Raw genomic sequence first — 25168 nt, 5'->3', positions numbered from 1 at the left:
GACCTTTGTCAAGTTTTGGTTTGACCATAGTTCCACTCCTGGTTCCTCGGTCCTTCCACACTAGGCAGCGATTGGTCGGTCTGGCGGTATTGGACACTAGTTTCCAAAGCGTTTTGACACAGCAGGAGTTCCGGAAAGGGAACGCCTCTAGTTAACGTATGGTATGTAAGGTTCCTGAGGGAACAAGACGCTGTGTCTCTATGCCACACTGCCTGCATCCCTGCAGCACTTCCTTCAATTTCAAAAGTAGTTTTTATAGTTACCTGGTCGTGATGTGCCTTTCCTTCGGACTGATTTCACATGTGATTCAGAGCGTGGACAACATGGAAGCATTCCCAAAGCGTTTTGACGCAGCGTCTTGTTCCCTTAGAGAACCAGGGTTCTGTATTTACTATTTTTGTTTTATTTTATGGCTAAAAAAACGTTTGAGTTCGGGGAATACAAAGGGAGAGAAAGCTTCCTTCTGTAAAAGGCAAATCAATATTCTCACTCAGCCTGTCCTAAGCTCCAACTGAAAGCAGATACTGTTTCTGTCCTATGGCTTATATTTTATAGCCTTTTGCATTTTTTGACGACAATTTGGCAATTTGTCTGGCACTGTCAACATTTTCCTATTTCTACTGCTGATGCATATGACTTCACACACATCCTGTATAGATCTTATAACTGCAGTTTTTGAAAAGTTAGGAAAGTTGTTTGTTTGTAGAGAAAAAAAAAGACCAACATGTTAAAACACTTTCCCAGACTTCCAGACATGTCAAATAATCTGATCAATTTGAAATATATCATTGTGGATGTGGGGTGTGTTTGAGTGCTGGTTTCTGATAGATGGAGGTGCCAGGGAAGGTAAGTGGAAAGAATTACACACCTTTTAAGAGACGAGATCTTAAAAAAGTGAGATTTCGAGATTTTTATGCACACACCAGTAGACAAAAAGCACTAAAAGTGTGATAAAAAAAATAGGCTTTCGAGTTGTCCATAGCACGCCTCATCTTAACAATAACCAATTATTAAGCTGCCATTTAAAAGGGTGCTTGTTATCAACTCATTCTTATTAGTAGCATTATGTAACTAAGAATTAGGGAACTTAATTTTTCTGGTTGTTTTAACAACTGTTCACAATCTCCTATAAAATGGCCAAGCACAAGGTGATTAAAAGTACCATAGATGCTTCTACCAAGACTTTGACCATGCCAAAGCTTGTCTGAAATTATCTACCTTTTTTCTGCATTCACTAGTCCAGTGTAGTTACAGCTTGTTAATTTTGCTGCATTTTATGAACCACTGTGTGACCTCCTATTGTCTTACTCTCATGCACTCATTTGGCAATATTCACTTTATCCAACTCTCCTATAAAACCCTGGGGTTCCTCTTTAGGCTCAATAATGAGCATGATATGGTTGAGGGCCACACCTCCCAAATTATGGCTGGATAGGAAAGAAGTCCATCTGTCTATGAATACAAAGATAAATTCATTGCAGAATGAAAGTCATCTGTTTATTTTGAAAAAAATTCCAGCTGTGCCAACAGTACTGGGTTTTTAACTCACTAAAATCACATTTATTTTTTGCCTCTTGCCCACTTAGCAAAATCTTTCCAAATAACATAACTACTGGGGTTATTTTTTTTTTCAAACTCTTCGATACTCCTCTAACCAAACACTTATTGTGGCTTTTTCTTGAAACTTCCCTTTATTTAGTTTGTAACACATTTTAATTTGACTGAAGCTACAAACCAACCTGTAATAGATCCCCCTTCTTATTTTTTTAAGTGATTATCTAATTAGGTTATTTTTCATGAATATATATTTTAGGGATGTATTGTTATACAAAAATCACGTTTTTTTTTATTCACATTTTGGTTAAATTTCGGTAAAGTTAGGAGGAAGAAATGCAAAATATAAAATTGCTTGGCATTTTTTTTTTCCTTTTTTTTTACTCTGTGAATTATTAATTACAATTGTGAACTTTAACAGTTTGGGTTGTTTTTTTTGTTTTTTTTTTATATAAAAAATGCCTGCTTGGTTCCATAATATATAAAATAATATGTATCCTATTTTATACATATAAAATATGATAAATCTAATTAATGCAATAAACTTTAATTTTTTGATTACATTGGCATATATTTAATTGATCAAATAAAATGAAATAAATGGAAAAATATAATTAAATAGTTTACATTTGTTAGACCCCATTTGATTAATACTCTTGTGTGGGTGGGTGTGTGTGTGTTTTTCATTAAATTTTTAAAAGATATAATCTACTTAACTGTTCTACTTATTTTTGCATAATGTCTTCATTCTTTTCAACCATTTAATCATTTACTTCCTCGATATGTGGAATTGTCAGGATTTTCTCCTTTTAAGAGAAATTCTTAAAGATGTCCATCTGTCTATGAATACAAAGACAAATTCATTGCAGAATCAGAGTCATCAGTTTGATTTAAATAAAAATCCCAGCCGTGTCAGTACTGGGTTTTTAACTCACTAATATCACATTTTTTCTTTTCCTCTCGCCCACTTAGCATAATCTCTCCAAATCACATAACTATTTGGGTTATTTTTTTTTTTAAACTCTTCGATACTCCTCTAACCAAACACTTATTGTGGCTTTTTCTGGAAACTTCCCTTTATTTAGCTTGTAACACAATTTAATTTGACCGAAGCTACAAACCAACCTGTAATAGATCCCCCTTCTTGTTTTATTAAGCGATTATCTAATTAGGTTATTTTTCATATATATATATATATATATATATATATATATATATATATATATATATATATATATATTCTGCCTTTACTAGTGTGTGTGAACTAGCTTTACAGATAGCGAACAGTCTCCAATAGGGATGTCAACGATTAATCGATGATCGATTAATTGTCGATAAATATTTTAATCGATAAACCTTATCGACGGTCGATTAAGCATGATCACCATTAACGTGCATAGTTTGAGACGTAGGCAGCTAGCTGGTTTGCCAACCGCCAAAAGAGGATGACGCACGCGGCTTATGCCAAAACGTAAAGTACAGCAGTTGTGAAGGAAAATGAAGCGAGCACGCAAGAGTTTTGTTTGGGATCATTTTATTTCAAATGGTGATACTGTTAATTGCAAACATTGTGCCTGTGTTTTAAAATATAATACATCAACGAGCACCATGATATATCATTTGAAAAAAGTGCATCCAGCGGTTTCCGAGACAGGATTTGATTCGACACAGCCAACAATTACCTCCATTTTAGCTGGGAAAAAGGTAGGAACTCAGAAGGCAGAAGAAATAACTGAACGACTGTGCAAAATGATTGCAAATTACATGTTGCCTATAAGTGTCACCGTAACAAAAACTTGCTGACATGGACGCACGCTCGCTACGATTTCCGCTCTATGGAAGTGCGCTCCACTCAGTCGCTAACCGCCCGAGCAAGCGCTCCGTTAATATTCCGCTGACGCTCGCCGTAAACCAGTTCCAGCTCCGACATAAAGTTTTTCTAGTTGGCCTAATTGTTTACTGTTTGTACCAAAATTCTTTTATAATTGTCTAAAATTATGCATGCTGATAAATAGCAATTTTTATGTTTCCAAACTAATTTTTTTAATTCTTCTTAATTGTATTAATTAAAATGTATTAAATATATTAATCTATCCTTAGCAAACATTCCTAAAATGCAAAAACTGAAAAAGTGTATTTGATTTTCATTCACTTTATTTCCGTGAAAATAGCTGCCGTTGTTGTTCAATAGAATATTCAAAATAGGCTCATTAAAACACAAACGCACACACTCACACGAGATGAAATGTGCGAGATCTTTACAAAATACACATGGATTATAAAGCATGTGAAAAGCACACACAAGATAAAATGCACTTAGAACGCTTGGATTATGAACTGGGTTGAGCGAGCGGAGTGGAATCTTCAGAAAGGCGCCTGCGCCTTAAGGAAATATTACCACTCCGCTTCGCTCAGCTCATATGCCAGAGTGCATCTGAGAGTGCGTTATATTAGTCATTGTATTTGAATTAAATAATTATATGAAATGATCAATCGATTCATTTTATAATCCTACTAGCCTTTTATTTACAGTAAAAACCCTTTCCTTTGTGGGAGGACGCTTGCGTTTTTAGTGTCATTGCACAACAATTCATGCGATAACTACTGTAGACGCATCTTGCAGTATGAAGGTTAACGATTAATCGATTAACTGATCGTTAATTTAAACGACGATCGATCATGAGAATTTGTCGAAATTGACATCCCTAGTCTCCAATAAAGAACTAGGAAGCGTCTTGCTCATTTAGTGTGTTTTACTGGAAAGACTGTAAAACTGTAACATACAGAAACCAAGAGAATGCACATTACAATCTCAATAGGGTGAATAGACAATGCAATTATAAAATAAGTAGCTTAGAATTAACTAAAAGACTCAAAAAGCCGATCTCATTAGCGAGCGATTAGCACGATGCTAATATACATAGAAAATGCCATAGAGAAGCTAACGGTAATAGCGCCACATATTTTATTACAAATTAGAAATAGAAAACATGCTAAAATTGGTATCTAATGTAAGCTAAGATCACTATCAAACAAATACTTACAGACAGATATGTTTAGGAGCCAAAATATTGTTTTAAAGACTTTAACACTCTGCTAATGACTTGCAGTAGGAATGTTAAGAGAATACCTAAACTACGGTGGCTCTGCATGGACAAAACACAAGAAACTCAAAAACACAATTAACTCTTCCCACAAGGCCAGTACATACATATATATATATATATATATATATATATATATATATATATATATATATATATATATATATATATATATATATATATATATATATATATATATATATATATATATATATATATATATATATATATATATATATATACAGTGAGGAAAATAAGTATTTGAACACCCTGCTATTTTGCAAGTTCTTCCACTTAGAAATCATGGAGGGGTCGAAAATTGTCATCATAGGTGCATGTCCACTGTGAGAGACATAATCTAAAAAAAAAAATCCAGAAATCACAATGTATAATTTTTTACTCTAGTTATTTGTATGATACAGCTGCGAATAAGTATTTGAACACCTGAGAAAGTCAATGTTAATATTTGGTACAGTAGCCTTTGTTTGCAATTACAGGTCAAATGTTTCCTGTAGTTTTTCACCAGGTTTGCACACACTGCAGGAGGGATTTTGGCCCACTCCTCCACACAGATCTTCTCTAGATCAGTCAGGTTTCTGGCCTGTCCCTGAGAAACACGGAGTTTGAGCTCCCTCCAAAGATTCTCTATTGGGTTTAGGTCTGGAGACTGGCTAGGCCACACCAGAACCTTGATATGCTTCTTACAGAGCCACTCCTTGGTTATCCTGGCTGTGTGCTTCGGGTCATTGTCATGTTGGAAGACCCAGCCTCGACCCATCTTCAATGCTCTAACTGAGGGAAGTAGGTCGTTCCCCAAAATCTCGCAATACATGTGCAATACAGTGCGGTCGCCCTGTCCCATGTGCAGAAAAACACCCCCAAAGCATGATGCTACCACCCCCATGCTTCACAGTAGGGATGGTGTTCTTGGGATGGTACTCATCATTCTTCTTCCTCCAAACACTTTTAGTGGAATTATGACCCAAAAGTTCTATTTTGGTCTCATCTGACCACATGACTTTCTCCCATGACTCCTCTGGATCATCCAAATGGGCACTGGCAAACTTAAGACGTGCCTGGACATGTGCTGGTTTAAGCAGGGGAACCTTCCGTGCCATTCATGATTTCAAACCATGACGTCTTAGTGTATTACCAACAGTAACCTTGGAAACGATGGTCCCAGCTCTTTTCAGGTAATTGACCAGCTCCTCCGGTGTAGTTCTGGGCTGATTTCTCACCTTCCTTAGGATCATTGAAACCCCACGAGGTGAGATCTTGCATGGAGCCCCAGTCCGAGGGAGATTGACAGTCATGTTTAGCTTCTTCCATTTTCTAATGATTGCTCCAACAGTGGACCTTTTTTCACCAAGCTGCTTGGCAATTTCCCCGTAGCCCTTTCCAGCCTTGTGGAGGTGTACAATTTTGTCTCTAGTGTCTTTGGACAGCTCTTTGGTCTTGGCCATGTTAGTAGTTGGATTCTTACTGATTGTATGGGGTGGACAGGTGTCTTTATGCAGCTAACAACCTCAAACAGGTGCATCTAATTTAGGATAATAAATGTAGTGGAGGTGGACATTTTAAAGGCAGACTAACAGGTCTTTGAGGGTCAGAATTGTAGCTGATAGACAGGTGTTCAAATACTTATTTGCAGCTGTATCATACAAAAAAATAGTTGAAAAATCATATATTGTGATTTCTGGATTTTTTTTTTTTTAGATTATGTCTCTCACAGTGGACATGCATCTACGATGAAAATTTCAGACCCCTCCATGATTTCTAAGTGGGAGAACTTGCAAAATAGCAGGGTGTTCAAATACTTATTTTAATCACTGTATATATATATATATATATATATATATATATATATATATATATATATATATATATATATATATATATATGGAAAATGTAAAACACACACAATATATAAATATTATAGTGTGTGTTTTACATTATTTTTTCCATAGATATAATCTACTTAACTGTTCTACTTATTTTAGCATCATGTCTTCATTCTTTCCATCCTTCAATCATTTACTTCCTCGATATGTGGAATTGTCGGGATTTTCTCCTTTTAAGAGAAATTCTTAAAGATGAACATAACACTGAAAGCCATTTCATGCATATGGAGTGAGTAGCCATAGTAAAACTGCACTAACTCTAGTTGCTTTTTTATACCCCTGAAATTGTTGTGTATATTTTAAGTTTTTTATTATAATAATAATAATAATTATTATTAATAATAATAATAATAATAATAATAATAATAAATGCACTCAGAGTGCGAGGCGGACACTAAACAAACTTGTAGTTTGCCACTTAATACGTTCCTGATGGAACTCAGATTTAAACTCTGCTGTTCCGCATGTCAAAATTATTTAGGTACAAATACATGTACTGTTAAACCTCTAATATATATTAGATATTTTTCTCTCTTACCTCTCTATTGGAAAAATGAACCTCATGCTTCTCTATTACTCATGTGTCTGTTACTGTAGGTGATGAGTGCAAAGTGATTATCTTGACAAAATAACATATGCACATCCTTGATTAAACATACAAGATACTTAAGGGTTTTTTTTTATCATTACACAAGACACAAAAAAATCCCACATGTGCTGAGGAAAAGCTTCTGTCTGGCCTTCTTGCCATTTTGTCCAAATTAGTGTGCTGCAGCGATTGATGTCCTTCTGCAAGTTTTTTCTATCTCCACATATTATCTTTAGAGCTCAACCAGAGTGATACCAACACCCCTCTCCCTTAATTGCTCAGTTTGGCTGGGCGGCCAGCTCTAGGAAAGATTCTGGCTGACCCTTTGCATTTAATTATAATGACCCTATGCTCTCTGAAACCTTTAATGAACCTATAATTCAGCAAAATATAATGTTGTCTTTCCTAAATCAATACTGTATGTTCTGTAATGTCCTGGCACTGTAAAAACTTATTTTTAAGAATTTAAGACAATGAGAAATAGATTAAATGAGGTACCAGTGGTTTTAAACCAGCTAAAGCTTTTGATCTGTATCGCCACTATTTTTGCATTTCACTATGACCCCATTAATAAGTGATTAAATCCATTAACATGATTAGATAAAACCCTATGATCATCAACCCAATGATGCAATTATGTGATATAAGAAAGAGGTGCAGTAAAAAAATGCTGTTTTACCACAAAATATTGGAAGAGAACAATGGGGACATGTACCAACTGTTCCAAAATACAAAAGGAACTGAAATGATTCGTTGTAATCACTTCAAAGGGATTATAATTGCTTTGTGAAAAAGTTTCTTCAGGGAAACACAAGCACAACTCTTTCTCCCACATAGCAGATCTGTTCAAAAGATATTTATCCTTTGTACAATTTTTATTAATATAGTCTTATTATGTGTTCAACTAAAAGTGATTCTAGAGTAATTTGAGCATGTTTGTGGTTGTTTGTTATAAAGTATTATCATATACAGTATAATTTGATTAAAACTGTCAGAGGAATTTTAAATAGGTTTTGGTACATCATGGTATCTGCTTTTATTATGCTCAAATATATTAAAATAATACACCAACATTTTTTATGTAATCTCCTGTCGATTTGAGTGAATAATATAGTCATTTTCAAACATTTCAAGCATACATGTATTGAAAAATTAAACAAAACCCAGATAACCAGGTTAGTCAAAAGTAATGTAAATATCCTAAGGACAGTTGTTAAATTCTGCAATTCTGTAATGATAAGGGGCCAGACTAAAGCTGTTCTTTTAGTATTTGATCCCACTTGCCAACACTAGAACTTTAACTATACTCTAAATTCCTCTTTGAAAAAGTCTTCTCTCTAACAGAACCAATTATACTGAACTAAACAAAAAAGACAGCACACAAGTCATGTGCTAACAAAGTATTTCTAACAATGTTTCTAATGGTCAGGTTTTTTTTTAGCAATTTAAAGTTAAACATAATCTTCCTTTCCTCACTCTCTTTTTTTCTCTCTCTTTCTTGAATTTAATAAGGCCAGGTAAATGCAGCTTGTCATGTCACTGTGAAATGGAATATTTCTTAGTTCAAGAGAGTTTCCCCAGACATAGAGTTTAAAGGAGCTTTACTTTTGTTACGAAGCTTAAACAACTTAAAAAAAAAACTGATCACTGGCGAGATGATGGGCAAGCAAATTCAAAACACAATATCACAGTCAAAATCGAGCATCCAGCAAAGGGTCAATCAGTTTACAAGCAGGTATTCAGAGCAGGATACAATAATCAGAAAACAAACACGACATGACAAAGGCTTGGTATGTCAGATGAGTGAATAGAGCTGAACAAATCCTTCAAGCGATGTGAGCATGCTTATAGGAGTCTAGGTTTTGTGCAATCATTACAATTGAGTGGTAGTTGGAGTCTATGGTGGCCATGTTTGTTGTCAAAAATGCATTCTGGGTCAATGGAGTTAGGTTCTTTTCATGTGAAGCTAAATTTAGTGTATGAGTTAAAATGAGCATATTATTAAAAAACGTGATTTGCCTTGCAAACTGAGTTATTGTAAGATCTGTTGTTTTGGAAAATTGATCAAAACCTTCTGACCAGAATTAAGAATTCAACAGCACAGGTATTTTTAAATTTATCAACTGGATTAACTTATCAAGCTCTCTATGTAAGAAAAGTGTAAAAAAGTATACAAAAGTATCTAAATTATTTCTTTTGATAACTGATATTTTTTTTTTTATACATTCTTTTAAATTATCTAAACATATCAAGTATAAACATATGAATTATTTTTGCAATGCCTTAGTTTAAAAGTACCATGGGTAATTCCAGTGGCTTTATAATGCTGACTAACTACGTTTTTATTCAAAACATCAAGTAAGTGGCAATACAGTGGAACCCGGTTATGTCGCCGCCGTAGGGGTGTGCAAAAAAGCGTCGAGATAAGCGATGATCGAGATAAACGAAAACCAATACGGCAACAATATATTAACGTGCTTGAAATTTCTTTATGTACATGATGTGCGTTTATAAATGAGAACGTACATGCACGTGTTTTTGGAGGTTTTTTTACACAACACAATGCCGCGATTTGTTTGTTAAAGGCATGCTATAAAAATTTACATACATGTTTGTTCACACCAAAAGGCATATATACACCAAATAACAGCAGAGATTTACCAGTATACAATACAAACCACCGTCGATTCTCAAAACAAACCTTTATTAAATTTTCCAACATTGCAAACACAAAGATCGCTTACAAAATTACAAAAAACGAGCGGGGTGTAGTTAGTTTTTACAAAAAGCTAACCTGTGTCAAAATTAAATTCTCGTGTCATTTCACTCTGACACAGCTCTGAACAGTATCCTACACTTCCAACATAGCATCTGTAATGCTTGATTTTTCCACCACTTCCGCAAGTTCTTCTGCGGCTGCACAGTGCCTCACTACCGTATTTTCACGTATATAAGACGCACCCTGGGTGAGGGGTATGTAAAACTTTCAATAAGACGCGTCTTATATACGCGAAAATATGGTAGTGAGATGGTGACGTGGCAAAAGCCGGCGATTGGTCATGCGGATCGAGATAACCGACGTTGCTCGAGATATTAGGGTTCGTCGACAAAAAAGATTCGACATAACCGATTAAAAAATGCTAAGACAAAGCGAGAATTTGGCGGTTCCACTTCAAAAACGTCGACTTAATAGGGTTGGCGAGTTAACCGAGGTCGAGATAAGTGGGTTCCACTGTATAATTATATCACAAAAACCCCGTTGTATGAGCATAATTCGTTCTTGAAAATTGCTTGTAGGTCCATTTACTCGTACGTTCAAACTGATTTTCCCCATTGGAATGAATGTAAAAGTGATTTAATCCGTTCCGAGATCTCATTCGATCGCTTATTTTTGCATTTAAAAACTATTTGTAGCCTATTTTAACAAACAAATACACTGCAAATTACCGTAATGTGAACATAATTTAACACTTACTCATGTGGTAGTGGTTGATTGCGAGTGTGAGACGCGCACCGCGCTGGTAACCTTCTCGGTTTCCATGGTAATTCTATTTACTTGCGTTTTCACAGCACCATCACTGATTTTCTTGGGAGACATTTTTCAAGATTTCTAGTGAAAAAAATATCAAACTAAAAAAAGTTATGTTTTTGCTGCACTGAACAACGAGAGCGACTGAGTGATACGTCATCAACTAAGCGACTGATGCGACCCTCCGCCGAAAACAGGGAACCGGCAGCATGAGTTTGCTCGTGCCTTCGAAATTTGCTCGTGAAACAGGGTAAAATTTTGCGAGCGAGTTTGCTCGTATCTCCGTTTGCTTTTACTATAGGATGCTCGTACAACGGGGTTTTACTGTACTTTATATCAGTGGCGGGCGGTCAGGGCCAGCAAGGCCTTCTCTGCTGGCCTAAACACTATCAGAAACACTGACCTACATTTACAACAAAAGTTTTAATATTTGTTCAATGTAATTTCATTAATTTATTCCCAACAGTTTATTCTCCTCATTTCGTAGCCTTTCTCTTGGCTGCACTGCTTCCAGTACGTGTATGTGGATGTTAGATTTTATGTCTAATCAGATTTCAACCTCTATGTGCTGCCATGTCAATCTAATCTGCCCAGAGCCTGCAAAGTCTATACTGCTGGCCCTTTTACCATAGAGAATATTATGAATGAGTCTGTTTCTTTAACCAATCAGATTGTAAATTTGCCTCACAGAGCACACAGCTAGCTGGCCCAGATTGGTTGGTCAGAGGGAAATTGTTACAGCCAAGTTCGACTATCAAAACACGTGTGTAATGATCTGCACACATTAATACATCTGATTTAGACTTTTTTAAGAGAAATTGATTTGGTCTCGGACATACTTAAAAATACATTTTCAAGAAAAGCTAGACATCGTGAGGAGGTCGGCCATCTGCGAAGCAAGCTAGGTTGTCTCAGCCTGAGAAAGGGTTGGTTCCCCACTTCCAGACCAGTGAATATGAGCGGTACCACTGGCTTACAGCTTCTGAGGAGCGGTGCAAATTATGAATCTGTATCTCTGATGAGTAGGTTGTACTTTATTTACATTTTTATGTTTTTCTCATGTTATTAGACAAATATTGATTCTGAACTGCTCCAGATGATGTAGGTGGCACAGTTGCGGTTGTAGTGTATTAGAGGATTAGAGTTGTCTTAACTGGGTTTCTTGCTTTAGTAAAATGGTATTCACCCTCCATACACGAAATGCCTCTCTCTCTGTAATGCCACATGTTGTTATATTGCGTTTTTGTATAGTATTGATGGTTTCTATAATTGCGATGTGATGGTGGTATTAGGAGATGGATTAAACCGGGTAAGTCCTCACTGAAGAGCCAGGTACCAAATGCACGACCCGCCACTGCTTTATATAGAGTAGAAACAGGAAGTATACACAGAGAGCAGGCTGTGGTTGTGCTGGCACTGTGGTGAGTAATGACTCTGCTGTTAGGGAAGGGAAATATCATGAGACATAACGTGTCGTCACTTTCATTTAAAACTATGTTAAAAGCAGGCAAACGTATAATACTGTAAATTGTGGAATTTTCAGAGAGAATATTTAGGAAACAAAAATGTTTGCCGATTTTTTTATTTGCTTATGTTTATGCTGATGCTAAGAAATAACAATGCAAAGCAACACTTCTAAAGATCAGCAGTGGTGGATGAAGTACACAAACATGTACTTGAGTTAAAGTAGAGATACAGTAGGTAAGATAATAAAATTAAGAGTGCTCCCTTTAAACTTTCACTTGAGTTAAAGTACAAAATGATTTGCCTTCAAATTTATTAAGGCTATAATGTTCCTATTATCATTTTTGTCATAAGACTCTTAATTATGTGAAAAGAGTCTAATGGTACACCAATCTGTAAAAAGAATCATATTATTTAGTCAAACACTGGTTCATATCTATTAAAATGATTATGGGCCCAAAACCTTTTAACTACCTAAAGAAATTGTGCAAATAAGGCCACAGTTGTTCAGTATAGTAGCTCAGAATATTCTGCTTGCTGTTAAACTGACACTGAACTGTATGTTCATGCTGAGTACCACCAAGCAGGAATCAAAACAAGGTTTAAAACAGAGCATGCTCTCTACCCTGATTGGTGGATTGCTGCGTGTCTGACCAGTTTTTACCCACTAATAATATATATTTTTTAAATGAATGATTTTGCAAATGTTGTGTAAAAAGATATTTTACTTTCTCTTTGGGTCACACTCTATATATTTTTGTGAAATTATTATGTATCTGAAATTGAAGTAGGTGCAGTAAATGTTTTAGTGAGATTTTCCACCCACAACTAAAGCATGTTTTAATTTGGAACTGGTGCAGAATCACTGTCTCTGTAATTGAGAGTTTTCTGGTGTGTAATGGTATCTGTTTGTTTCCATGTGTGTGGGTGTGTGTGTGTGTGTGTGTGTGTGTGTGTGTGTGTGTGTTTGTGTGTTGGGGGATTAAATGCCAAGCTGCATGCCTATGATATATTTTGAGAACATTATGATTCAGTTCATTGAAAATTTAATGAGTGGGCTGGAATTACAAGCCTATTTGAACAAACCACATATATAGTAATAAAAAAAAAAAAGAAGCAGATTAAGATGATTGAATTTGATCTTCATTTGACATATGATTTTATATACATAAATACATTGAAACATACTTACATACATATATACATACATACATGCATACAATTATTTAAAAAAGTAAGTATACACTCTTTGAATTCTCTACTTTTCTGTGTCACTACATAATAAAAAACTATCTGGTTCTTAGGTAAATACAACCTCAGGCAAAAAATGCATGACATATTACACAATGTCACTTATTTTACGATATGCTAAAATTGAGAATTCATTTGTAAAAAAAGGCACAAGGTTATGATGTGAGACGTATGTTAAGTGTAGGCTTTGCTTAAAAGATACGTTTTTAATCTACACTTAAACTGGGAGAGTGTGTCTGAGCCACAAACACTATCAGGAAGACTATTCCAGAGTTTAGGAGTTAAATGTGAGAATGATCTACCGCCTTTAGTGGACTTTGCTATTCTAGCAACTACTAAAAGTCCAGAGTTTTGAGATCTTAGGGAACGAGACGGATTGTAGCGTGTTAAAAGACTGGATAGATACATGGGAGCCAAACCATTTAGGGCTTTATATGTAAAAAGTAGTAGTTTGTAATCCATTCGAAACTTAACAGGAAGCCAGTGCAGGGATGATAAGATTGGGGATTGGGGTTATATGATCATATTTTCTTGACCTTATAAGAACTCTTGCTGCCGCATTCTGAACTAACTGAAGCTTGTTTATTAATGATGCAGGACATCCACCTAGTAATGCATTACAATAGTCTATTCTGGAGGTCATGAACACATGGACAAGCTTTTCTGCATCAGATATAGATAACATGTTTCTTAGTTTAGGAATATTTCTGAAGTGAAAGAAGGCTGTTTTTGTAACTTGGTTGATATGATTTTTGAAAGACAAGTCGCTGTCTAAAATAACTCCCAGGTCTTTTGCCGTTGAACTAGTGGTTACAGAAAACATCCGTCTAAATGCAGGTTGAGATGCTGGAGCTTCTGTATACTGGTTTTTGGGCCGATGAGCAAAATCTCAGTTTTATCGAAATTTAATAGTAGAAAATTATTGGTCATCCAATCTCTTATTTCTTTAACACACTCAGTTATCCGAGCTTATTGAGCTGTATCGCCTGGTTTTAATGAGATGTATGGCATGGTATCATCAGCATAATAATGCAAGCTAATTCCATGCCTTCTAATAATATTTCCTAAATGAAGCATGTATATTGTGAAAAGCAGGGGTCCTAGAACTAAAACCTTGTGGCACGCCATAATTTACTAGCATTAGCCTGGATAGCTCTCCATTTAAATCTACGGAATGGTAACGATCAGACAGGTAGGATTTAAACCATCTTAATGCCTGTCCCTGAATGCCGATGTAATTCTGTAAGTGATCTAGGAGGAGATCATGGTCTATAGTGTCGAATGAAGCACTAAGAGCTAGTAAAGCTAACAGCAAGATGAAGCCTTGGTCTGAAGCTAAAAACAGGTCATTAGTGATTTAAACTAGGGCAGTTTCTGTGCTATGATGGGGCCTAAAACCTGACTAAAAATCTTCAAAGATATTGTTCTCTTGTAAGTGGAAACATAACTGGGCAGCGACAATCTTTTCTAAAATCTTAGAGATAAATGGGAGATTTGAAATGGGTCTGTATTTCGATAGCATGTTTGGATCCAGATTAGGTTTTTTCAATAAGGGGCTTAATAACTGCTAACTTGAGAGATTTAAGGACGTGACCTAACAATAGTAAGAAGTTAGTAATATTCAGAAGAGGCTTACCAGCTGTATATAACACTTCCTTCAATAGATTAGTTGGAATGGGATCTAATTGACATGTTGTTGATTTAGCTTTGGTAATAACATTATACAGATCTTCCTGTCCTATACATGTAAAACAGTGTAGTTGTGGAGTTGTAGGTGAGATTGGGTCAGAAGATGATCTCAATGACTATCGTCCCGTCGCGCTCACTCCCATCGTGATGAAGTGCTTCGAGAGGCTCGTCATGAGGCACATCAAGACACAGCTTCCACCCTCCCTGGACCCCATGCAGTTTGCGTATCGTCCAAACCGTTCCACGGACGATGCTATCTCCACAACCCTCCACCTGGCCCTCACCCACCTGGATAACAAGGACTCATATGTACGAATGCTGTTCATTGATTTCAGCTCAGCATTCAACACAATCATTCCTCAGCACCTGATCGAGAAGTTGAACCTTCTGGGCCTGAACACCTCTCTCTGCAACTGGATCCTGGATTTCCTGACTGGGAGACCTCAGGCAGTCCGGATCGGGAACAGCATCTCCAGCACCACCACACTGAGCACTGGAGCCCCTCAGGGCTGTGTGCTCAGTCCACTGCTGTTCACTCTGCTGACTCACGACTGTGCACCAACGCACAGCTCGAATCATATCATCAAGTTTGCTGAGGACACGACTGTGGTGGGTCTAATCAGCAAGAACGATGAGTCAGCATATAGAGAAGAGGTGCAACGGTTAACTGCCTGGTGTGGAGCAAACAACCTGTCTCTGAACGTGGACAAAACGAAAGAGATGGTTGTGGACTTCAGGCGAGCACAGAGCGACCAAGCCCCACTGATTATCGATGGATCCTCTGTGGAGATCGTCAAGAGCACCAAATTCCTTGGTGTTCATCTGGCAGACAACCTCACCTGGTCACTTAACACCAGCTCCATCACCAAGAAAGCCCAGCAGCGTCTCTACTTCCTGAGAAGGCTAAAGAAAGCCCATCTCCCTCCCCCCATCCTGTCCATGTTTTACAGAGGGACCATTGAGAGCATCCTGAGCAGCTGCATCACTGCCTGTTTTGGGAATTGCACCGTCTCGGATCGCAAGACCCTACAGAGGATAGTGAGGACAGCTGAGAAGATCATCGAGTCTCTCTCCCTCTATCATGGACATTTACACCACACGCTGCATCCGCAAAGCACACAGCATTGTGGACGATCACACACACCCCTCACACACATACTTCACCCTACTGCCATCAGGAAAACGGTTCCGAAGCATTCGGGCCGTCACAACAAGACTGTGTAACAGTTTCTTTTCACAAGCCATCAGGCTTCTCAATACAAAGAACTAAACAGAACTCACACACACTCACTTACACACACACACACACACTCACTCTGTGTGTTACTGAACTGTACAACCTGGACTAAACACAATCATCACTCATCTCGATCCACTCCACCACCATTTATCTATTTATTATTATTTATACTCGCACCTTGTATTCAGTATAATGTTTACATGCTGTTTTTGCACCTTTTGTATTCAGTAGAATGTTTACATGCTGTCTTTGCACCCCTTTGCTGCTGTTTTTTTGCACTACATTGCTCTGTTCTGTTTGTATTTTCTCCTGGGTATAGTTTTTACATTACTCCTCACACAATACTGTATATTTAAGTATACAGTAGGTTTACTAGTCGGCGCTATACTTGGTTTTTGTCTTTTGTCTTGTCTTGTGTTGTCTGTCTGCACTCTGTCTGTCTGTACTGTTCTTTTGTTTGCACTGTTTGCACCAGGTTGCACTCGATGCACTTTATGTTGTTTTGTTGTTTAGTGTAGCACCAGGGTTCCGGAGGAACGTTTTTTCGTTTTTACTGTGTACTGTGTACCACTGTGTATAGTAAAAATGACAAAGAAAAAGCCACTTGACTTGACTTGACTTGAGGCTGGACTGCCACAATTGTTTTTCTAATGTTATAAATTTTTTCAGTGAGGAATTTAAAAAGTCCTCACTACTAAACTGTGATGGAACACAATTTTCAGATACCTGATTTGTAAATAATTTAGCTACTGTACTGAAAAGGAACCTGGGATTGTTTTTGTTGTTTTCTATGAGTTTGCTCAGGTGTTCAGCTCTAGCAGCTTTTAGCACATGTCTGTAGCTGAGCATACTGTCTTTATATGCAATTCTAAATACCTACAATTTAGTTTTCCTCCATTTTCTCTCCAGATTACGGGCTGTTCTCTTGAGGGCATGCGTATGACTATTATACCAAGGTGCAGGTGCTTGTTCTCTAACCTTTTTTAACCGGATGGGGGCAACAGTGTCTAATGTGTTAGTGAGGATAAGGTCGATGTTGTTAGCCTTTTCATTAAGATTATTAGCAGTTATGGGTTTAGTGAGAAATTGAGATAATTCGGGCAGGTTATTTATGAATCTGTCCTAAGTGGTCGGAACAATAGTCTTACCAGGTCGATAACGTGGCGAAACACGTCTAATCTGCTCTCCCGGTAGTGTGTACAGTATGAGATAATGGTCTGTGATGTCATCACTCTGAGGTAAAATATCTATATCAGTGCCGTTTGCTCTGTGGGATATTATTAAGTCTATGTGCACATGTTGCAGCTGGCATCCCTCTTGACTGAGGGCTCTCGTCTGTGTGTTTATGACTGGGTCTTTCAACAGGACAACGCTACAGTTCACAATGCCCGCCTGGCTAAGGACTTTTTTCCGGACAATAATGTTGCACTTCTGGACTTTTCTGGACCATCCTGCATGTTCCTCTGCTCTAAATCACCTTAAGAATGTTTGGGGATCAGTGGCAATGGAGGTTTACAAAAAACGGAAGCTATCTTCACCACATGGAGCAACATTCCCACCAGCCGCCAGTTGTATCATGCATACCAAAACGAGTGTTTGAACTTATCAACAAGAACGTTGAGGCTACTCACTACTGAGTCCTTTTTTTACACTTTTAGTTTTGTTGTGGGTATTTTTGGGCTATGGCCAGCCTGTTTAAGTTTAAATACAGATTTCAATCTCAGTTTTTTGTTTCTTGCTCTTTTTTTCTTCTTTCGACATTTTTAAGCAGTTTTTACAACCGGGTTATGATCCACCAGTGCGAAAAGCGAATACTTGGAATGTTTCCCCCAGTGTGAGAAAAGCAGGAGAATATTATAGGATTAAGATGACACCACCAAGGGTTAATGACCGACTAAACTGTTTTTCTGTTTTATCTGTCCACCAGATAAATCCAACAAAATTATGTGTGCATAATGGTGTGCATAATTCCTGCTCTGCGAAATGACATTAGATTAGTCTGCGCCAAAGTGGACACATTTTACTTTTTATTTTTAGGGGAGAAGTTAGAACAGATTTGCAGGATACTAAATCAGATTAAAAATCATGGAAGTGTTCTTTACACTGAGTTATCAGGTTAATTGAAAAGGTGGCCTTGCATTTCTTCATGAACCTTGTCAAAATTCAAGAGGTGTGTCTGAAAGTGTCCTGACAAAACTCCGCATCTTGTTTGTCTCAGGCCATAGAGATGCCTACGATAATGCTTTTTCCGGCGATTGTTGGTCATAAAGCTGTAGATCCATGAAAAAAGACATGGCTTCATTCCAAGATCGAGAAAGCATTGTTCTGCCACTGTATAATTTACAGCAGGCTGAAATTCATTGTGATTAGTGTGCACACTGAGTTGCATGTGCCTGCATGTTATGAGCTGTATCTAAAACATTTTAAAATACTTATAATGCAGAAATTCGAGATGAATGGTTCAAAAGATAGACCTATCTGTAAGTATGAAGGCTACATGAAGGGTTTTCTAGCACAATCAATTTGATTAGTATGTATGTATATGGGATTTAATGAAATAAATAATAATAAAACAAAAAGGGAAATTCAAGACTCCTAGCTTGGAAACCCTTGTCTTTCCAAGCACTTTAAAGCAATATGGCAACTCTTTGAGATAGCTTTGGACAATGAATAAACCACTAATAAATCAAAGCACAAAGCCCTTGGACAAATGAAGTTTTTTAACAAGACACTTTGCTTGCCAGATCTTAATAAGTAAATATTTTACTCCTGAGGACCCAATCTGCTTTGTTAAATGCTTTGTTAATGCAGATTTGTTCATTACATAATCATCAGAGATACAAACATAGAGTGGGGAACACAAGTCAATTATACGTTTCTGTGATGTTTAGATTTAAATTCAGATTGTCTTGTAAACCAAAAGGTAAACCAATGTAGGCGGATTTATGTTCTCTTTTGACACTGTTGTATACAAACAAGATTTAGAGGAGCTTTTTTTTATTCTCCAAACTATTCAGTGTTTGCAGCTACTTGTATTCAGTTCATAGAAAATTGGCTAGACATGCAGACAAAGAATCTGTAAATTGCATACAATTTTAGAAGTTTGCCCTATTCATGACTCCTTACCACCTCTTCTCCCTGCAACTGCACCACTCCAATGCCATCCCTCTCATTTACACACATGTACTCTGTCTTACTCTTACTGACTTTAATTCCCCCTCTTTCCAGAGCATACCTCCATTTCTCCAGGCTCATCACAACCTGCTCCCTACTCCCACCACAAATCACAATACACAAACATTATAGTCAATGGAGACTCCTGTCTATCCTCATCCGTTAACCTGTCCATTACCACTGCAAACAGGAAAGGGCCCAGAGCTGATCCTTAATGCAGTTTAACCTCCATCTTGTATCAGTCTTTTGTTCCTACTGCACACTTCACTGCTGTCACACTGTCCTCATACATGTCCTGCACCACCCTCACATACTTCTCTGACACACCTGACTTCCTTATACAATACCACAACTTCTCTTTTGGCACCCTGCTGTACGCTCTCTTTAAATCCACAAACACACAATGCAACTCCTTTTGACCTTCTCTATATTTCTCCGTCAACATCCTCTAAGCTTCCTCGGGATGAAACCATACTGTTGCTCACAGAAACCTCTTCTTTCAACCTGGCTTCCACTACTTTTTCCCATAAGTTTATGGTGTAGCTCAGTGGTCCCCAACCTTTTTTGCGCCATGGACCGGTTTAATGTTAGACAATATTTTCACGGACCGGCCTAAAAAATTTTTTAGGAATAAATACAACAAAATAAAATGATACGACCAGCATAAAAACATTTTCTGGATGGCATTTTGTTCCACAAAAAACAACAGGAGAATCCGGTAATATTCCAAAATAAAACATTGTTCAGAGTAAGATAATAAATAAAACGTAATTACCTTAATTTCCGGACTATTAAGCGCACCTAAATATAAGCCGCACCCACTGAATTAAACATCTGTGGAAGCTTTTCTCCCGATGCTGTGCCGCTCAGAACACAGGTGAAGTGCGTTTTTTCATGCCCGGTTGTTTTCACCATGACGAATGATTTGTGGGTGAGAGGCTGGTCAAACGTCAGAGGAACCTCATCCATATTTGTCGTGCGGGGCGATTCAGTGGGAGCGTGCTCGTTTTAATATAAAGAGTTTAATTGGTTCATCTTAACCCGTTCGGCAATTTCATTTCATTTCATTTTCAATTTCATTCTTAAGAATTGGTACCAGCACACCCCTTTTCAATTCCTCAGGCATCCCCTCACCTTCCAAAATCCTGTTGAACAATCTTGTTAAAAACCCCAGTGCCATCATTCCTAAACATCTCCATGCTTCTACCAGTATGTCATCTAGGGTTAGGGTTAGGGTTAGGGTTAGGGTTATGATCTCCACACCATCCAACCTCTCTCTCTCTCTCTCTCTCTCTCTCTCTCTCTCTCTCTCTCTCTCTCTCTCTCTTTCATTTTCCACATTCATCAGTGGCTCAAAATACTTCCTCCTTTCTAGTCAAAACATTTCCATCTGCATCCTTTATTGTTCTAACTTGTAGCCCTTCCTTTCCAGCTTGGCCCCTCTGCCTAGCCAAACGGTACAAATCCTTTTATTTTCCTAAGTGTCCAACATCTCATACAGCTTTTTGTCCTTGGCTTTTGCTACATTCCTCGTCACCTGATGCCGCATCTCCTTGTACTCCTGCCTACTTTTTATATTTCTCTGTCGAACCCAATTTTGTTTTGCCAACCTCTTTTCATTATGCTTTCCTGCACTTCCTCATTCCACCTTCATGTCTCTTTGTCCACACCATGGTAGAACACCTTAAATGTTCCTGGCCTTACTCTCTTTCCACTTGGTCTCCTGAACACACAACATATCTACCTTTCTCAGCTTTCCCATCATATCAGCTACCTCCTTTTACCAGTCATAGTACCAACATTTAAAGTACCAACACTAACCTCCACTCTTTCCTCTGTCACCTTTGCCTTTCCCTGCTGTCTCTGTAGACGTCTTCCCCCTCTCCATCTCTTCCTTTCGCCAACAGTAGCCCAATTTCGACCAGTACCCTGTTGGCTAATAATACCTGTGGCACACCATTTTATACACTTCTTTTCTTGATGCACTCATCAGACCACACAATCTTTTTTTTCCGTTAAAGCTTTTTTTTCTTCTGAATAATCTCCATATAGCTGTTAAGTCCCAAGCACTTGAGTTCTCTTCACATGTGGAAACACAATAACTTTCACTATTAAACATACTGTAATTGTGAGTTCTGTTTTCTTATGATTTGATTTCACCAAACAATTTTTTTATTATGACAAACATTATCAGTAAATCATTCTTGTGTTTAAATGTATAGTATACTGAGATATTGTATGTTTTCGGTCATTGTCCTGCTGAAAGATCCAACCATGGCCCATTTTAAGCTTTCTGACAGAGGCAAGCAAAAAGACAATCTCAGAACATTAAAGAGTGTACAGTATTTAAACATGGACATGAGGTACTTCCATATAGCTAACTCTATATGTGTGCCAAACCCACCTTTGCTGTGTAATACCAAAATGCTCTAGTTTGGATTCATCTGACCATAGACCCTTCTCTATTTTGAAGCTCCAGTAGAGACTGGTAAACTGTAGATGATTTAGTTTGTTTATAGATAAGAGTAGAGGCTTTCTTCTTATAACTCTTCAAAAACTCTGTTGATGTAGGTGACATTGGATTGCAGTCTTGGAGAATTTCTGACATCAAGATGCAACTAACTTCTGCAATTATCTAGCTGTGGTCCCTGGACACTTTTTGACCACTTGAACCATCTTCTTTACAGTGCATGGAAACAGTATAAAAACATGTTCTCTTCCAGGTTCATTACTCGAAAGCGGACATTAGTTTCTGGTTGAACAGGAACTTTTTAATAATTGCCCTGATGATAGAAATTGCCATTTTCAATGCTTTTGCTATATTCCTTGGTCTTATCCATTAAGATGAATGACTAATTTTGCTAATGTGTTACCTACTATATTTGTATACCCGTGAAACAGATGTCTTGGATTAACAATTTTCTGTTCATTGAAAATTTATTAAAACTATTGAATTATCATCAAAATATTAATAAGAAAATACTTTAAACGTGTTTTACTGATAGAAATTTATAGAGGTGGCAATAATATTAGTGGTACACATACACCAAACAGGCATAACATTCTGACATTATAACATTATGATCGGTGAAGTAAATTACACTGATTATCTCTTCATCATGGCACCTGTTAATGGGTGGGATATATTAGGCACCGAATGAAAATGTTGTCCTCAAAGTTGATGTGTTAGAAGTAGCAAAATTGGGCAAGCGTAAGAATTTGAGTGAGTTTGACAAGGGCTTTATTGTGATGGCTAGATAACTGGGTCAGAGCATCTCCAAAACTGCAGCTCTTGTGGGCTGTTCCTGGTCTGCAGTGGTCGAAGGAAGGAGCAGTTGTGAACCGGCCACAGGGTCATTGGTGGCCAAAGCTCATTGATGCACTTGGGAAGTGAAGTCTGGCCTGTGTGGTCTGATCCAACAGATGAGTTACTGAAATAGCGGTGGAATGTTAATGTTGTTAATGCTAGGCAGGTCAGGACTCTTTTGGCAGCAAAAGTGGAAAAACACAATATTAGGCAGGTGTTTATAATGTTGTGCCTGATTAGTGACCTAAAAGTTATGCCTGATTGGTGTATGTTTAATATATAATATAGAATATTTTTCATAGCCATCTCTGCTCATATTTACTAATGGTGCCAAAAAAAGTTGAGAACACTGTATAAGATTCACAAGCTTTATTTCCCCTTTATGTTGTTTATTTTATAAAATAGGCCAGTATAATTTCTGATCGAGATGTAGAACAAGCTTCATGAAACAAAGCAGGATTTGGGGAAAATTAGGGTGAATAGCTGTTATTATCAGTCAAGTCCAGTCTGACAATAGCAACTGAGCCTTCTATTTTGTTAAAAGCCTTGCCAACTAACTGGATATGTTTCAAGTGGATAAGAAAATTATTTGCCTTTGCCATTAGCACAATATAATTTGTGATCTGAGATTCTGTAAGCATATTGTGTAGTGTTGTTGCATAACAGGCTCAGGGTCCCCAGTTGAAACATGAGCATTGTTTGCTATTTGTCTGGACATTCCCATGCGTTTCTCCCTTGTTCTGACATTTCCTCCCACTTTTTAAGCACAAGCAGGTAGATGGTGTGTCTACATTAAATAGCCTGCAGATGAGAATAAATTTGTGAATAGGTCTGAATAGGTGACTAGGTGTTTATGGACTGCCCTGGTATGGACCGGCTTTCCACTAGGTGTAAACTCTCTTTGTTCTCTGTGTTCAAGTCTGTCATAGATCAATTTTATCGTTTTTTTTTCATGATTTGTTTATATTTTATTGTTCTTTCTTTTTCTTAACACAGTCTCAGTGCTTGCCAGCAGGGTGGTGGTGGAAGGCTGCCCACTAGGACAGTTCCCCTGTGGAAATATGAGTGTGTGCCTGCCACAGGTACTTCAATGCAATGGTCACAGGGACTGCAAAAATGGAGCAGATGAGGAACATTGTGGTATGTACATATTAGAGTAATAAATATTTAGAAAATTATCCGTTTATTTGTCTTAATATTTTTTTCATCATATATTCTTAAACAACTGCAACTGCTGAGGGATATCACTACAATGTTATTAAATTTCTATTTGATCTGTTTTTTTCAAAGTTTCATCGCTTCCTGTCATTAATTTACTTATGTAAACACAGTGCATTTGAAGCATAATAATTTAGTAAATTAATTGACTGGTTTATTTCTACTTTATTAGGAACACCATTCTAATACTAAGGACATTATTTAGCTTTAACAAACAGTCTTTGTTCTTGGTATAGATCCCAAAAGGTGTTGGGAACATACTGTAGCTTTGGGGGTCTGGTCTATTTTGACATGATTGCATAACATAATATTCAGTTTTCAGTTCCTATTTGCACATTTTCCAATCTACTACATTCCAAGGTGATTAAAATCTGGTGACTGGGGAGGCCATATACTAACCTTATTGTTATGTTCATAGAACCAGTTTTACTATATGCTTTGTGACAGACTTTTAATAGACATTGTAAGACCTGTAAATTGTCTGCCTAAATTGATGCGTGCGGTCACCAACACATTAACCCTAACTTTATTCACCAAACTGACATGTCTAGACAAGGTAAATTGAGTATCATCATAGCAGAAATCCAGAGTAATTAGTCCAGGCAATATTTTGCCATCTTTAACAGTCCAGTTTATTTAAAACACTGTAGATTTAGATGTGTTCATCTACTGTTTGAGACCATCCGCCTCAAGGTTTTACGTGTTGTACTTTCTGAGATGCTTTAATCCTCACCATTCTTTAAAGATAATAATAAGTTACTGTAGATGTCATTTCAGCTCAAACCAGTCTGTCTAATCTCCTCTGCCTACTCTCAAAAAGACATTTTTGCATAAAAGCTGTTACTTATTGTAGGATAAAGGTGATTGATCTGACTGTCTATCGTGCTTAAAATCTGACATACAACTGAGTAGTTAATGAGATTAAAAATGCTTCATGCAAACACTGACCTGTATGATTTTCTGTTGTGTAGCTGATTAGATAATTGCATGAATGAGCAATTGCATAGAGGTTCTTAATCAAGTGACTGATGAAGAAAGTGAGAGGAATTATTAAACAATATATTCTTGAGCTGTTATCAACAACCCTGTTCCCGGAACACTCCTGCCATACAGACAGACAAACAAGTATTACTTTCATCAGCTTTCAC

At 37.2% G+C, this 25168-nt stretch overlaps 1 protein-coding gene across 3 annotated transcripts in view; it reads left to right on the top strand.

Annotated features, from left to right (window-relative positions):
* rxfp2a (relaxin family peptide receptor 2a) overlaps window positions 1–25168 on the top strand; it is a 99226-nt gene that overhangs the window by 16486 nt on the left and 57572 nt on the right. For all 3 annotated transcript variants that reach the window (XM_046861430.1, XM_046861428.1, XM_046861427.1), the window contains exon 3: window positions 23799–23942. In XM_046861430.1, coding sequence (XP_046717386.1) covers window positions 23799–23942 — 144 coding nt within the window. The remainder of the gene's footprint in view (window positions 1–23798; window positions 23943–25168) is intronic.

Source organism: Silurus meridionalis, chromosome 11, assembly GCF_014805685.1.
Source record: "Silurus meridionalis isolate SWU-2019-XX chromosome 11, ASM1480568v1, whole genome shotgun sequence".
Taxonomy (NCBI): Eukaryota; Metazoa; Chordata; class Actinopteri; order Siluriformes; family Siluridae; genus Silurus; species Silurus meridionalis.
This window is presented reverse-complemented; position numbering and strand designations above follow the sequence as displayed.